The sequence below is a fragment of the Felis catus genome, chromosome D2, assembly GCF_018350175.1.
Source record: "Felis catus isolate Fca126 chromosome D2, F.catus_Fca126_mat1.0, whole genome shotgun sequence".
Lineage (NCBI taxonomy): Eukaryota > Metazoa > Chordata > Mammalia > Carnivora > Felidae > Felis > Felis catus.
Genome location: NC_058378.1, coordinates 8,052,808 through 8,070,745, shown reverse-complemented (window position 1 = coordinate 8,070,745; position 17,938 = coordinate 8,052,808). Strand labels below are relative to the sequence as shown.

At 39.2% G+C, this 17,938-nt stretch overlaps 1 protein-coding gene across 1 annotated transcript in view; it reads right to left on the bottom strand.

Moving 5' to 3' along the window:
* Window positions 1-17,166, bottom strand: part of LIPJ (lipase family member J) — a 33,076-nt gene extending 15,910 nt beyond the window's left edge. The window contains exons 1-3 of the mRNA XM_023240310.2: window positions 17,112-17,166; window positions 4,523-4,634; window positions 3,821-3,938 (exon numbers count right to left, since the gene is read on the bottom strand). Coding sequence (XP_023096078.2) covers window positions 3,821-3,938; window positions 4,523-4,627 — 223 coding nt within the window. The 5' untranslated portion in view covers window positions 4,628-4,634; window positions 17,112-17,166. The remainder of the gene's footprint in view (window positions 1-3,820; window positions 3,939-4,522; window positions 4,635-17,111) is intronic.
* Window positions 17,167-17,938: the final 772 nt, after the last annotated feature.

Genomic DNA, 17,938 nt, shown 5'->3' with positions numbered 1-17,938 from the left:
TATTTATATAATTTTATATATATAATATATAATATAATTATATATCATTATATATTATATATATAATTATATATGTTTATATTATATATAAATATATATATCCCTGATATGTATATATATTATATACATATATATATATATAATATATATAATATATATACATATCAGGGAGCTGATTCACAGAGCAAAAATCTGGCCCCAAATCTGAGGAGAGACAGGTGCTTACAGGGAAAGAGGAGACATAGCCCTTCTTCATGGGGGATACCCAATATGAATAGTTTGGGAAGAATAATTGAAGAATTAGTGAAGGCCAGAGAAAGCTCCAAGGACAGGACAGGGTGTGAAGAACAGGGTACAGTCGAAATGGGGAAAGTCCATATCATCCTATAAACTCCATCCCATGAACCCTACATGAACTTCACAGAAAAGATTGGAAAGAGTCTTACAGAAGTGTCCATTGTGGTGCAGTTGTCGCAGGAAGGTAAGACACTCTCCTCTGGTCTTTTCCCCAACTGCCCTCCAGAACAATACTCAGTCAGGGGGCCAGGGCACAGGGAGGGAAACGAGTACTTCCCAGGGCACACTAGCCAACCAAAAGCGCATAGGATGACTCAACCAGCAGATGTCAGCTGGACATTGGTCTTGGCCATCCCAGTGCTATGCAGGGGGCTCACAAAAGGAGGGGCCATGAAGACAGAGATGTAGACTAAACTGGCTGCCCCAGTTTGGGCTTCTCACCAAGGAGGAGCCATGATGACAGAGATGTAGGCTAAACTGGCCCCCCAATATGAGCCCCTCATCAAAGCAGATCTAGCTACTGCCCGGGCAGTATGTCTAACCTGTCTGCAAAGGAGATCTTACACACTAGCACCCCCTGAAAAGACCAAATCAGCCTCTTGGAGACCAGTTGTGTACATCAGACCCTTTCTCTCCTAGGAAGGGTCGCAGTTCACTATGACTAGGATTGGTATCTGTTTCTGCTATGATTTACCTTTCTTACCACACAGAACCACACCCGGCACTACTGTTCAAGAGTTCATGGAATGTCTGATCTACAAATATGGAACCCCTCATGACATTACTTTGAATAAAGGAATTCACTCCAGGTCAAAGAGGGTGCGTTCATTAGAAGGCCACTGGTTTTACCACATGACAACCCTCACGAGGCTGTTAGCCTCGCAGAGCAATGAAACAACACCCCGGTAGAGAAGCCAGCTGGGAGATGAAGTCCTGTAAGCACGGGTTTGATCCTTCAGGACTCATTATATACCTTAAACAAATGCCCAGAACATAGTGCTGCTTCCCCTAATTGGTAGAACACATGAATCTGAGAAATAAGGGATTAGGTGTGACACTAATACCCAGTAACTCACTCAGGGGTTTGCACTTTCTGTCCTCACAATTTAAGGCTCTTCAGATCTGGAGGTCCTGGTTTAAGGCACAAAACACTTCCACTAGCTCATGAAGTAAACATCTAAAGAAAAGAAAAAAGAAAAGAAAAGAAAAAAGAAAAGAAAGAAGAAAGTTATGACTGCCGCCTGGTCACTTTGGGCTCCTCATGTTGGAAGACTTGGGGGCAAGGAAAAGAATTACTACATGGGCAGGAGTAATGGGTCCTGATCATCATGAGGAGGTAGGGCTTCTGATGCAGAATGAGGATAGAAAAATACATTTGGTATTCATGTGATTCACTGGGCTATCTTTTGTTGTTACTCCCGTGCCTTGTCTCACCTGTAAGTGCGTAAATACTGCAACTGTGACCTGTTATGGACACGGTAGCCCTTAGGGATGAGGACCTGGATGGCCACATCAGGGAAGACAGCTCAGAGGGAGGGGAATCGACACTGGGTAATACAGTTGGGAATGTATGAGTACCAGTCATGGCCTTAGGGTCACCTGCAAAAGCAGATGTCATAATTTCTTCCCCTCTCCCTCCTCTTGTAAGTTTTCCCAGAAATTCGGACCTTCCAAAATCCTGGAAAACCTGTACCGGGATGAAATGAACTTAATGTGAAAAACAGACGGATCTAGCAACACAAGGGGTGCACTCTGTTATTTGGGTGCCCCGTCTAGATTTCCTTTACTAAGCAGGGGGACCGTTCTCCTAGTTGCTGTGGGTTTTACTTTCTGAGTGTTCATTATTGCCCCTTTCTCTGTAGGATTGGCCCCGGGCAAGTGGCAGTTGCCTCCCGCAGGAGATTGTATCTATTTCTATGAGTAGCCTTCAGGCAAAGGTGTGGCAACATGGAGAGTGAGGCTAATTCCCTAACTTCAAGGCGGGACCACTTTGGTAGTCAGTTCACGGATCCACGAGCTCCTCTGAGATCAGATTGCATCTGGACTTGGCTGAGTCCCATCCTTCCTTAGCTCCTTCCCCTGCCCTCCCCTGATTTCCACAGGACCTTCTCCTGACGATAGACCAGCAATAAGTCACATGCACCTGAATCTCTGTCTCTGGCCCTGCTTCTAGACAACTCTAAAGCCCTTACTGTATTTTTAGATTCCCTTTGAATATTTTATTACAGTATTGGTGAAATTAGATCATACCCTGAAAAGTGATCACTATGATTATGTTAAATCTATGTGAATATTTTCTGTCCAGTAGCTGTGACCTTTATAAGGATCCCAAATTACATTGGTCGAGGTGGTTTCAAATTAATATCTTCTCTGAAATGTACTTTAATGTTCAAAATGAGAACTTGAGACGGTATTCTATAATATGAGAAACATTCTTCTCAGGGAGAAAATCTAAAGAGGAAAGAAAAAAAAGGCTGACTGTTGTTTTGTAAATTCTCTTTAATGTTTATTTATTTTTGAGAGAGAGAGAGACAGAGCACGAGAGGAGGAGGGACAGAGGGAGAGGGAGACACAGAATCCAAAGCAGGCACCAAGCTCTGAGCTGTCTGCACAGAGCCCGATGAGGGGCTCAAACCGACAAACCAGGAGATCATGACCTGAGCCAAAATCAAAAGTCAGACGCTTAACCGGCTGGGCCACCAAGGCAGCCCAAAACAGGTTGGTTTTTATTTGAGCAATTAGATGAATAAGCAGAAGTAATCTGTTACATATTCTGCTCATAAGTGGCCGATACAGAATTATAATCCTCGTGACAAATTTTAGTGCTTTATGTTTTCACCTCACTTTCTGATAGTGATGTACCTTATTGTTGGAGTAAAGAACCATGAGGCTATTACCAACCTGATCTCTTTGCTACTCGTAGACAAGAGAGCCGAAAGACGAGGACGGAAGTTTTTACCAGCCATTTTTCAAACCTACAGAATAATGTTACCCTGTTACATTTCTAACCCCTCATGAAACAAAGAACTTGTAGTGAATCAACACGTATGAGTAGAGTGATCCGCAAAGAAAACGTGGAACAGTTTGTGTTCCACCTCACTCTAAAACCATTCCAGAGGCTCCTGGGTGGCCCAGTTGGTTAAGCATTGGTCTTTGGGTCAGTTCATGATCTCGCGGGTCAAGAGTTCCAGCCCCATGTCGGGCTCTGTGCTGACAGCTCAGAGCCTGAAGCCTGCTTCAGATTCTGTGTCTCTGTCTCTCTCTGCCTGTTCTCTGCTCTCTCTCTCTCTCTCAACAATAAATAAACATTAAAAAACACACACACACAACAAAACCCGCTGTGAACCGGAAACCAGTGGAGAATCACATTCTCTTTTTGAGGCATGTAGAGACTTGTATGCGAAGTTTTCGGTGCACTTAATCTTTAAATACTTTTCTTGTCCTAAACTTACTGAAAAGAAGTGTCAAAGTGAAGAATCTCAGGTCCCAGAAAGTCACCAATGTGTTCTCGATTGAATATTACCTGAATTGTCATTGTTCGCCTTCCCATAAGGAATTCTATAAAGGCCAAGGATATAACCATCTTCAGTTACAACATCATGCACTTCACCTGGGTAGCCCCAATAGGAAATAATTTGGCTCTAGATAAAGAAAAAGGAAACCTTTTAGTATGTTGGTCTGTTAATGTAATGTGATAACAATCTAACCTATTAATGTAATAATGGACCTTCATACCGTCTCAACATTAGGACTATTTTTTTCACTAGTTCATTGATGCCTTCAGTAATAGATATTTATAGAACACCTACCAAGGTGTTATACATTATATTCATCAGTCTTATACATTATTTTTTTTCTAACTACTAATCGGTCATGCTTTTACTCAACCAGATACAATTTAAAAATATATGTTTATTCAAAGATGTTTGTATGTCTATGCTCATAGGTAAGCTTAGGTCTGAAATTTGTATGTTTCTGCGTGTATACAAAAGAGAATTTGTAAGTCCTCCATAAATATTTATATGTATTTTCATCCAGGGACAAAATAAGGCTAAAGCTACAGAACAGTAAATGGGGACTATGGGCTGACTCATATCAAAATATACGAATGCAAGGATATAAATTTGACTGCAGATCTATTAAAATAAAAGCACCCCCAAATTAAAGAAAGAGTAGTATTCCCTGTTATTTTTGGCAACTTAGCATTTATTTCCCAGCAGCTTACGATATTCATATTTGCTTCAGGGTTTACAGATCTTCGGGATCGAAAGGCACCATGAGTAGTCCCAAGAATTAAAATGAAAGACATCACTTTGAAAAGGTACCACATTCGGGATCTACATACCAAAGGAGACATTAACACTATTAAAATTGCAACAAGTAATAACATTTGACTATTTGAATAATTCTGTGAGTTAAGGAATATTACCAGTTTCAGATAAGAAAGTTGAAGCTCTGAAAAATTAAGTAAGTTGTCTAAAGATACAGGGCGTTCTTGACCATCAAGATTCAGATTTGTTCCTGCTCATTCTCAAACCCATGCTTTTCCAGCCGCCCTATTTTGTAGCGCAAACCCCCTCTTTGAAGTCTCCATCATAGAATTGCCTAGCCCAGTTCCAAAAACTTTATCATATACTACAAGTTCATTGATAGCTGAATTAAGGATATAATAATATTCTTACCAGGCTAACACTTATTTAAAGTGTGTTTAAAGGTTGCTGGGTTTTGGGGAGGGCAGGAGGACAGGTGAGGAGATTAGGAAGATTGGATAACTCAACTTCCATCCAGACTCTCAGCATCTAGATTTTACTGCATACAGAAATGCTGGTTTTGAGTATCCTAAATTCTGGGAAACCAGGACTCTTAAGTTCTTTCTAGAATAAGAAACCAGGGAGCCACCGAGGTCACTGCCCACATTCTCTCCCAAAAGCATGACTTATGGATCTCACGAACCTTCTACAATAAGCCAGGCACTGTACCTGGAAGGACATTGTGCACAGTTCATAGGTCTGGCTTTGCCACTCACAAGCTATGTGACTTAAAGGAAGTTACTTAACCTCTCTGAGCATCAGTTTCCCTACCTATAAAATGTGAATGATGCCTCCTTCTCAGGGTTGTGATAAAACTTAAATTTGATAAATGGGATATGACGCTTTGTTAGTATAATACCCGTCACATAGCTAACATTTACTGTGTGTTAGACTTCCTCACTTAAGAGAAAAAACTATTACCAGCAACTTAGGAAAATAATTTATGTGCAAATAATTGCTATGTCTTTCTTATATGTTTGTTAGCCTGGTTGCAGTGCAATAATTTAACAACTTGCTACAAATTATCTAGACTTGAAAGTTTTAAACTACATTTATTTTCAAGATGTATTTTATTTTTTTATATATAAAAAATTACTGACTTTATTCGGTGTTTACAGTGATTTATCAATTGTATCACAGGAATCTACTCCTGAAGCCAAGACTACCCTGTATACGCTGTATGTTAGCTAACTTGACAATAAATTATATAAAAAAAGCAACATTGTAATGCTAAAAAAATAAAATACAACAATACAACTGATGAAAAAGTTCACTAAAATCTAGATCTCTGCAGTTCAATATGTGGCTATTGAGCACTTGAAATGTAGGAACTAAAATTTTAATGTCATTTGAATTATTTTTAGTTTATAAACTGAAAATGTGAAATTTTTTTCTGCTAAATGCGAGTTCCAGGCTTCGAGCTGTCAGCACAGAGCCCAACACGGGGCTCGAACCCACGAACCATGAGATCATGACCTGAGCAGAAGTCGGACGCTTAATCAACTGAGCCACCCAGGTGCCCTGACACTTTTTAAAATAAAATGACAGCACGTTAGTGATGCAAAATTGAGTGACAGTGCAGAACCTGGTATTATGCCAGATCAGTAAAGGGAAAAATAAGACTGGAACGAGACTGTGTCTCCATTTTCAAAATGAATGGCAAATGTAATTTGGCACGACAGAGCAAAATGAAAAGGTTTCCTTCCTTTTAATAAAGAAATATTAAAGATCGTAAACAATGTTGAGAGACATTTTCAGCAAACACGTAGTGAATTTGATAAGGAGTTTCTACAAGAATCCATGAAATCAGAAGGTTTTTCTGTCCAAAAAACATTTCCCTCTTTAACAGAATCTGAGCTTGTAAATTTAGACTTCTGTAAAATGCTTTGGATTCTTGCACACACACACACACACACACACACACACAAAGAAAGAAAAGAAAAGAAAACCATTTTTAGATGGTGAGCTGCTAAACAAAAATGATTATAGTTGGAGAAATGTTGTTCCTAAATTAAAAGGAAAAGTCTAAAAATAATATTCTGCAAGTTGAAGATCTTCAATAAAGCCACCAAACAATTGCCCACAAATACAAGAACTTTCTAAGAATATAAAAATCAATTGACTCAAAATTTGAAGATTTCGTGTACTTTTCTTTAGTTTCAGATGAGTTGTGCGATGGGAGAGACACTGCGGTTAGTATTTCGGATAATTTTGTGTCGGAGGCCTCGTAGCTCTACAAAGAAGTGTCTATTTGTGACTCGTAAAAAATCAAAGACATAGTGCAAATGCTTAAAAATCTTTCACGTTTCTTAAGTAATTTCAGCTAGATATGAAAAAAAATTAGTTTCTGTCACAATAGACAGGGCTCCAGCTAGCTTATTTCAGAAATACAGATTTATTAGAATTTTAATGCTGCCATAGACATAAGGGCACATTTATCTTTTCGAATTAGTGTTTTCATTTTCTTTGGGTAAATACCCAGTGGTGCAATTACTGGGTCATAGAGTATTTCTATTTTTAATTTTTTGAGGAACCTCCATACCGTTTTCCGTGGTGGCTGCACTAATTCACCTTCCCACCTACAGTGCACGAGGGTTACTTTTTCTCCATATCTTTACCACCACTCGTTACTTCATGGTTTTTGATTTTAGCCATCCAACAGGGGTAAGGTGATATCTTGTGGTTTTGATTTGCCTTTCCCTGATGATTAGTGACGTTGAGTATCTTTTCATGTGCCTGTTGCCATATGTGTGTCTTCTCTGGAAAAATAGTCTGTTTAGATCCTCTGCCCGTTTTTAAGTCATGTTGTTTGTTTTTTCAGTGTTGAGTTGTATAAGTTCTTTATGTATTTTGGATATTTTTTTTTATTATTTTAAAAAAAATTTTTTTTAACATTTTATTTATTTTTGAGACAGGGAGAGACAGAGCATGAACAGGGGAGGGGCAGAGAGAGAGGGAGACACAGAATCTGAAGCAGGCTCCAGGCTCTGAGCTGTCAGCACAGAGCCTGACACGGGGCTCGAACTCACGGACCGTGAGATCATGACCTGAGCCGAAGTCGGCCGCTTAACCGACTGAGCCACCCAGGCGCCCCTGTATTTTGGATATTAACCTCTCATCATATATCGTTTGCAAATATCTGCTCCCACTCAATAGGTTGCCTTTTGGTCAAACATTGATTTTCTTAGACCTCTGGCAGCTGGAAGTCCAAGGTCAGGGTAGCAGTATGGTAAGTTTCTGGTGACTACTCTTCCTGACTTCCTGCTTTCACCTTCTCACTATGTCCCCATGCAGCAGAGAGAGCTTGCTCTCTTCTTCCTGTGAGGCCACTAATCCTTTACAGAAGGCCTCACGTTCATGACCTAATCTAATGAGTCGAAGTATTCCCCCAAAGACCCCGTCTCCAAGTACTATCACTGTAGTGGTTAAGGCTTTAGTGTCTGAATTTGAGGGGTCACGTTCAACCCATAACATATTTTAATTCTATGTTTACTTTTTTTGAGAAATTGCCATAGCCTTTTCCATAGTGCCTAGACCATTTTACATAAACACTAGCAACGCACAAGGGTTCAAATTCACCACCTCCACAATGACACTTGTTAGTGTGTGTGTGTGTGTGTGTGTGTGTGTTTGCGTGCGCACAGGCGCGCGTGTGTGTGTTTATAATGACCATTTCAATAGGTGAAAAGTGGAATGCTGTGATTCTGATTGGCATTTCTCTAGTGACTAGTGATGTTGAGTACCTGTTTCCATGTGCTCATTGGCCATTTACATATCTTCTTTGGAAACATATCTATTTGAGTCCTTTGCCCTTTTTGTATTCAGGTTGCTTGTTTTTTATTTTTTGTTGCAAGTCTTAAGAATTCCTCACATATTTTAGAGATCAATCTGTTTTCAGACAGGTGATTTGCGAATATGTCTTCCCATTCCATACGTCGCCTTTTCACTGTGTTGGTGGTGTTGTTTTAAAATTTGATGAAATCCAACTTGTCCATTTTCTCGTTTGTTGTCTATGCTTTTGGTGTCATCTATAGGAAAGCATCTCTAGATCCAATGTCATGAAGTTTTCCCCTTGTGTTTTCATTTAAGAGTTTTATCATGTTAGTGCTTACGTTTCAGTCTTTGATACAATCTGAATTAATTTGTGTACATGGTATAAGGTAAAGTTCCAACTTCATTTTTTTTGTGCATGGATATCCAGTTATCTCAACACTTTCTGTTGAAAGGCTGTCCTCTTCCTCACAAAAGGTCTTGGCATTCTTCTTGTGAGTCATTTCACCATATATGCAGGGACTATTTCTGGTTCTCTATTCTATTCCATTGGTATGTGTCAGTGTTTATGCTGGTAGCACAAAGATTATTAACGCTTTGTCATAAGTTTTGGAATCAGAAAGTGTGAAACTTTCAACCTGGTTCCTCTCATCAGAATTTGTAACCCAAGAGACTAATATTTCGCCTATTGTTTCATTGCACTGTGCAATACATATTGAAAAATATGTATTTTACAAAAAGGGTTAAGGATGCAGTTATCAAAATCACTCTATATGTATATGCAAATGCTAAGAATGATGATCAGATTGTGAAACTCTCAAGAGAAACAGAAGACAGAGTGTCTTGTGTTCTTCACCAGAGCTCATTCATTGAGTCATGGGAGATTTTTAAAAGAATAAATGTATTGTCAACTCTCATTCAAGACTGTCCCGAAACAAAAGCAGTATTTGCCAAGTATCGGAGAAGAAAATGATGGTGGTGTAACTTAACTTTTTTTCATCAATATCACGCTGAAAAAAAAAGCTCATTTATTACCTTATTAAGGTGCCATAAATTATGTTTACGTGGAAGCTTTCTATAATGCATATCAATAAGAATGATTTCACACTTTCCTAACATGAATCAATATGTGTATTTTATTTCTCACCAATAGCAGTATATAAATTAGCTACAAAAAATTGAAAGAACACTTTGTGTGATATTGATACATTTAGAGTTGCTTTTAAACTCTAATTTGATTTTGATATGAATAATAGTAATTAACATGGGCTTTCAAATGAACTTAACTTGGGACAGATGTAGTTTTCAATTTGATAAACTACCCCAAAGTCAAATTAATTCTTCTAAAAACTTTTTAAAAATTGTCAAAGTAGATGCAAAGGTACAAGAAAAAGGATTTACTGGTAGTCAATTCAGGTAATAAACAACTTTGAGATATGTTCGGAACACGCTGGATATGTGAAACTACTCTTTTAAGAATACGTTTTATGAAATCGAGACACAGATCAAGTATGTCTGGTAGAAAATTTAGCTCCCAAATTGACACGTTTTTATAGGAGTAAATTACACTCCAGATTTTAAGGGCTTACTACAAAAAGTAATGTCAAATATCTCAATAATTTTATAATACTTGCATGTTGAAATGATAATCTGGATATAACAGATTACCATATTTTTTAATGTTTATTTTTTTTTGAGAGGGAGAGAAACAGAGCGTGAGTGGGGGAGGGGCAGAGAGCCAGGGAGAGTCAGAATCCAAAACAGGCTCCAGGCTGTGATCTGACAGCACAGAGCCCGATGCAGGGCTTGAACTCACAGATTGCAAAATCACGACCTGAGCCGAAGTTGGACACAACCCAGGTGCCCCTGAATATAATGGATCACTATTAAAGTCACACAGATATTATAAAATTAGCTATTCCTACTAAAATAAAATGTTTTTCCTGTAAACCTTGTACCTAACACAGCTGATTACCATTAATACGTTAATTTAAGTCACTCACCGTAATTGTCCTTCCATGCTAGCTAACTGGTGAAATACTATTCCGTGGACCAATCATTGGTGCTTTGCTCTGTTTAGGGGCAAACTTTTATAAGATTTATAAAGATGAGAGTAGAACAGAAAATTGGGTTTTGTACAAGAACACTAAAATTCAAGGCAACCAAGATTTTAAATAACATTTTTTTATATTTTATTTTATTTTATTTTATTTATTTTTTTTTTTTTATTTTTGGGACAGAGAGAGACAGAGCATGAACAGGGGAGGGGCAGAGAGAGAGGGAGACACAGAATCGGAAACAGGCTCCAGGCTCCGAGCCATCAGCCCAGAGCCTGACGCGGGGCTCGAACTCACGGACCGCGAGATCGTGACCTGGCTGAAGTCGGTCGCTTAACCGACTGCGCCACCCAGGCGCCCCTAAATAACATTTTTTAAAAGATTATCACCAAGTCAGCCAAAGTACTTAAACAAAATGTGAAGTTACCAAAAATCTGCCTTATTAGTAACACTCATCTATGACTAAATATAATTTCCTAAAAGCTGACTTGAGGGTTATTTTTCTTCAGCTTCTGGTATTGAAATGATTGGTTTGACTCTAGATACGCAACACAACAATGAAAAACATTATGCCATCCCCTCTCTCTCTTATTGATTTTAGGTGCCTAATGTACGTGTCTTCAAAGTAGTCAATCCTAAATTGTGTTCCTTTGAACAAAAGTTGCTAAACAGAGTCACAAGGATGCCCCCCCCCAAAAAAGAGTATTGTTCTAGAAGAAGAAATAATATGAGAACACTTAAGTTCAGTGCAATCTCATTTTTAAAGCTACTTTTCCACATTTATGCATTTATGCTACTCTAAACACATTCACAAAAATGAGAATACATCTACGGTGGTCGTTAGGGGTACAGTGCTAGCTTCAGTTAAAAAAATATTAAAATTATTAAAACATGATTCTAATTCTCATGAAAGCCTGAAACAGACTTCTGTTCTTTGTTCCGGCGGTTACTTCAGTAACAGCAATGGGTTGTAAATAGTCTACGAATGGTGTAAAGCAGTTCAGATATAGAAACAACAGTCTTAAAAGTATTGCTAGGTTTTGGGGTGCCTGGGTGGCTCAGTCAGTTAAGCATCTGACTTCAGCTCAGGTCACGGTCTCACGGTTCCTGAGTTCGAGCCCCGTGTCGGGCTCTGTGCTGACAGCTCAGAGCCTGAAGCCTGCTTTGTATTCTGTGTGTGTGTCTCTCTCTGTGCCCCTCTCTTGCTTGTGTGCGCACTCTCTCTCTGAAAAATAAATAAACACTAAAAAAAAAAAAAAACCCAAAAAGAGGATTGCTATGTTTCAAAGATTTATCCCTATGGAAAACATGAGCAAGCTGTCCATTTCTTACTCAAGCCATGTGATAGAAAGCATAATATAGTTTGAGGACGGGCTAGGATTATTTCAACATGTATATGGTAAACCCTAGGGAAATTACCAAAAATGTTTCAAGGGTAAATAATAAGCCAATAAAGGAGATAACATGGAATAATAATAAATGCTCAGTTAAACCCAGAGAAGTAAAAAAAAAAAAAAAAAAAAAAAAAAAAAAAAAAAAAAAAGAGAGAGAGAGATAAAAGAAAAATAAATATGGTAGCAACACTGATCACTTTATGTGCAAATAGTATAATTATACTGGTTAAAGACAGAGACTATCCAGTTAAATTTTTAAAAAAGCAAGACTAAACTGTGTGTTCTCTACAAGAAATCTATGTTAACTTCAGATACTTAGGTTAAAAAAAAGTATAGAGCAAAATATGCCCAAGAAAGCTGGACTAATTATGTTAATTTCAAATAAAGTTGACTTAGGGGAGCCTGGGTGGCTCAGTCACTTAAGCATCTGACTTCAGCTCAGGTCATGATCTCACAGTTAGTGGGGTCAAGGCCCACGTTGGGCTCTGTGCTGACAGCTCAGAGCCTGGAGCCTGCTTCTGATTCTGTGTCTCCCTCTCTCTCTGCCTCTCCCCTGGTTGCTCTCTCTCTCTCTCTCTCTCTCTCTCTCTCAAACATAAGTAAACATTAAAAAATTTTGCAAATAAAGTTGACTCAGAATAAGGAATATCATTATGGATACAAAGGGAGGTTACATAATGGTATGGAGTCAATTCTCCAAGAAGACGTAACAGTCCTAAATGTCTATATACCTAACAACACAGCCTTACATATATAAAGCAAATATTTTATAGGCCTGAAAGGAGAAACAGACAATTTTGCAATTATATTTGCAGAATTCAACTGTCCTTTTTTGGTAAATAGTAGAATGAGTAGACAAAGATTAGTAAGGATATAGAAAACCTGAGAAATACTATAAATAACTTGACTTAATTGACATATATATAGCATTTTACACAACAATAGCGGAATATATATTCTTCTCCACCATTCAAGAAACAGTCACCAAGATTCTGGCCCATAGACAAGACCTAAGTCTAAAGGAATAGAATTCATACAAAGTTCTTGAACCATAACAAAGCTGAACTCACGATCAATAATAAGACCATATCCTAGAAAGTACTCAAATAGTTGGAAATTAAATAACACATGTCTAAATAACCTGCAGGCCAAAGAAGAGCAAAATTTAAAACTGTTTTGAACGAGCTGAAAATGAAAATACAACACAGCAAAATTTGTGGGCTACACCTAAACAGCATTTAGAAGAAAGTTTACAGCCATGACCGTTCATGCGAGAAAATAAGAAAGGTAAGAAAAATCAGTTTAACTGAAGTTTTACCTTAAAGGAACTAGAGGGGGAGAAAGCAAATTAAACTTAACGTTAGCAGAAGGAAATCAATAATAATGATTAAAATAAGAATCAATGAAAAGAAAGGAAAGAAAAATAGAGAAAAGGCAATGAAACCAAAAGCTGGTTCTTTGTATCGTTTCTAAATGTGTAGGATGTCATTAAAACGGTGCTGGGGCGCCTGGGTGGCGCAGTCGGTTAAGCGTCCGACTTCAGCCAGGTCACGATCTCGCGGTCCGTGAGTTCGAGCCCCGCGTCGGGCTCTGGGCTGATGGCTCGGAGCCTGGAGCCTGTTTCGGATTCTGTGTCTCCCTCTCTCTCTGCCCCTCCCCCGTTCATGCTCTGTCTCTCTCTGTCCCAAAAATAAATAAACGTTGGAAAAAAAAAAAATTAAAAAAAAAAATTAAAAAAAAAAGGTGCTTAGGGAAAACGTATAACTGCTTAGATACTCGCTTAATAGACATGAACGGAAGGACTTTTGCTGAACAATGTCACTTAACTTTGTGAAATCTTGAGTTACGTATCCGTAATGACTTGCGCCATCTTTAAAGATGACAACATACAAGGCTCCTAAGTGCCCCTCCTCCCACGGACACCCTGAACGGACAGCTACACACGGATCAATTCTTGCTGAAAGAAATCCGGAAACTAGCTGAGCAGCGACTATACACTGGGCAAAGGAAGACGTGGTACCACATCGAAACTGGTGGGAAAGGCTGAGACACACTCTTGTACAACACCACACAACTGGGAGGGCATCCTCAAACTCCCAGCTTCTCCCTGAGGATCACAGGATTTGGACACCACAACCAGGGCCCCAACTTTTAAGTCACACACTCGAAGGATGCCCACCCCCAACACCCAAGTCTGAAAGCCAGTAAAGCTTGCATCCTTGAGACCGCCAGGACCATAGCAAATAAAGGAGCAGTATGGGCCGGTGTGAGCATTTGCCAGATAGATCGCCCTGGGGCTCGATACAGAGGAAGTAGGCAAAAAAGGCCCATCTCTCAGTCTTTCCCTAACAAAGGTCTATTTCAACGCTGCCGCAGGAGGGTCAGGCTTCTAATTCAGCACACATCTAGGGGCTGACTGCCATCCTCCCCAGAGATCACGGAAGCCTACGGACAATTCCTCTACCCTTTCTCTCTAGCCCACTCCAAGTTGTCAGTGTCTCCCTGGAGGGAACAGGAACACATCTAGCACCCCAGATTTTGTGGCTGCCTCTTGAGGGGACCGGCCCCTGATTCCTTGGCTCTGATAACAAATGGGGCTTACCTTTAAAGATCCCGCAGGGCTGTAGCAAACAAAGAAGTTCTTAATGGGGTCAAGAGCAGCCCTCTTCTCCCCCATACACCCAGGCTGAGTGCAGAGGAAGCAAGCAAAAATGCCCACCTACAAGTGTCTCCCTAGAAGGGGCCTAAATACATACTTTTCCAGTGGCGGCCTGATGGGCTGGCTTGTATCAGGGCACTGACTGCTCTTAGGATACTGATGGTCTGGGCACGGTTCCAACTACTCGGAGCCACTAAGAACAAATAAGGCGGGTTGGGTAATCGCAAAAGACATTCACGAGTAGGCTGGGATGACTGACAAGGTTCATCTCCTATAATGAGACCACTCTGTCAAGACTAGGAGAGGTAACTATCTCATCTGATACACAGGAACCAAGAGAGAGAGTCAACGAAAATGAAGAAACAGGGATGTGTTCCAAACCAAAGAAAGAGATAAAACTCCAGAAACAGATCTTCCCAAAATGGGGATCAGTACTTAACCTGATAGAGAGTTCAAATAACAGTCATAAAAGCTCCTCCCCACGATCAGGAGAACAATGCATGAACAAAGCGAGAATTTCAATGAAGAGATAGAAACTATTAAAAAGTACCAAACAGAAATCACAGAACTGAAGAATAAAATGACCAAACTGAAAAATTCAGTTGAGAGTTTCAACAGCAGGCTAGATCAAGTGGAGTGAAAGATTAGTCTTCACTAATCACAGAGCAGTGAGATTCATTTAAGCAGAGGAGCAAAAAGAAAAAAGAATGAAAAAGATTGAAGACAGTTGAAGGGTTTATGGGACACTCACAAATGGACCAATATACACATTATACAGTTCCCAGGAGAAGAAAGAGAGAAACGGGTAGAAAGCTTATTAAAATAATAATGATAATAATAGTAATAATAATAACAGCTGTCAATTTACCTAATCTAAGGAAAGAAACAGGCATTCAGATCCGGGAAGCCAAGAAACTTACAAAAGAGATGAATCCCGAAAGACCCACACCAAGGCACATTATAATCAAATTGTCTGGAGTTGAAGACAAGGAGAGAATCTTAAAACAGTCAGAGAAAATGACTTATCTACAATGAAACTTCCATAAGACTATCAGCAAATTTTTCAGCAGAGACTTTGCAGGTCAGAGGGAGTGGCATGATATGTATATTCAAAGTGCTGAAAGAAAGAGAAAGAAGAAAGAAAGAAAGAAAGAAAGAAAGAAAGAAAGAAAGAAAGAAAGAAAAGGAAGGAAGGAAGGAAGGAAGGAAGGAAGGAAGGAAGGAAGGAAGAGAAAAAAAACCCACCAACCGAGAATATTCAACACAGCAAAGTTGCCTTTCAAAATTGAAGGGAACGTAGTTTGCCAGACAAGTGAAAAATGGAGTTTATCACCACCAAAGGGGTCTTGTAAAAACCATTAAAGGGGTTTCTTCGCAGTGAGATGAAAGGATGATACTAAGAAACAGGAAATCACTTGAAACTATAAAACTGACTGGTAAGGTAAATATGTAGTTAAATTCAGGATTCTTTAACGTTTCATGGCGGTGGGTGAATCTTGAGATTTCTTTTGTGAAATTAGCAAGCAGCGATCGTGAACGTACGGTAGGAAAGGAGAATGTGCTAGACCACAAAGGCTTTTACAGATATATTAGCGGAAAGTACTTCCAGCAGTTGAGAATGTGGAAAACGACTTCCTTAAAATTATGACTACCATTTAGAAAATCTGCCTTTACTTACGCGTGTGTGCAGTTTGACGATTGCTGTCCCACCCAATGCTTCGACTCCTTTTGCAATATCCCCCCTATTGTGCTCATCCAGGTTTAGCAGGCTTCCCCAGTTGGGAGAGCTACTTCCTGAGGAAATTTGTTCCATTTTTAGATGTATCTACTTAAAATCATTCCTTACATATGTTCTTTGCGTTAAGCCAGAATCTATTTTCTTATAGTTTCATCAATTGATTTTAGTATGCCGATATATCTAATTATGTGTCTCTCTTAAGATCTTTTCCATATTTGAAGATAACTCTCATGTTTTCCTGGAGTTTTCTCCAGGCTAGAAATTTCCATCCTTCTTACCTATTCAAATAAGTTCATTTCAACTTTGCTTACCATCCTGGACACCTTTCTTTGGAATGATAACAGTTTCTGAATGATCCTCTTAAAATCTGGGTTCCAGCCCTGAACACAGTATTTTAAATGTGATCTGGCTAGTCTAAATAGTGTGGGCCTATCACCTGTCTTGCTCTGCAGCTATAATCCATTTATATTTATTTTTTGTCTTGACAGCTTTCTTATATTAACTCGTAATGAGCTTAAATACAAGGAAAATTCTAAGCCCCCTTCCCTTGATTCTGTAAAATTATTTTCTAGATATTTTGAATAGCCTTGTCCAATTTTTTTTTTTTTTGGTTAAATTTGTGTCAGTGACTTGTATTGACATCTCTTGAACTCCTGATCTTAAAATAACCCTAGGAGGCTGTCTTGATTTTAGGCCGTCTATAATACGGTTAAGTGAGAACGGGTGTAGCTGTGCATCACACTGGTAAATATCCTTTGCTGATGGGCATGATACTTTTCTATTATTGTAGTCATACCATAAAAAAGCACTCCCTGAGAAAGTATTTTCAACACTGAAATTGCCCCCACTGAATTACCATTCAGCCTGTCTTAGTTTAAGCATTACCCTTGAAAGACTTGTATACCTTCCAGTCAAACAGTTAGTGAACTCTGTTTCTGAGAATTCTACCTTTGATTATAGTTGTCAAGGATACTGAATTGACTATGACAAGGTTTCTCTTGGTGCTTAAATTCTAGTAAGTAAACAATAAAAAAAGAGTAAAAAAAAGCAAGGTAATTTCTAAAAGTATTAAGTGATGGGAAGAAAATTAAACAGGTTAGTGGAATAGAGAGTCACAAGGTGGTTGTTTTAAGTCAAGTGGTTAGAGAAGGTTTCTTTTAGGTGACTTTTAAGTGGGATTTATTTAGTTATTTAATGTTTATTTTTGAGACAGAGAAAGAGAGAGAGAGAGAGAGAGAGAGAGAGAGAGAGAGAGAGAGAGACCAAGCGGGGGAGGAGCAGAGAGGGAGACAAAATCCGAAGCAGGCTCCAGGCTCTGAGCTATCAGCAGAGCCCGATGTGGGACTCGAACTCATGAACTGTGAGATCATGACCTGAGTTGAAGTCAGACGTTTAACCGACTGAGCCACCCAGGCACCCCTTAAGTGGGATTTAAACGAGCATAAGGAAACATCAGGAATAGGAAAGAAGATAAAAGTTCAATGTGACGAGCAAGACTAAATTTAAACACATCCGTTTTAGCTATTTTGCACTCCTCCTTTCTTTAGTCATTCCCAAATTTCCCAGAAAGATACCCTAGTAACAGCAGCCGACCATGGACCCACAACCCTACAGTTATAGCTCTGGGCTAACACAACCCATTCTGGAGGGTGGGGGTGGAGCCTTGAGGCTAGCCCACTCTCTGAAGACTAAGGTAATGAGACATCACAAGC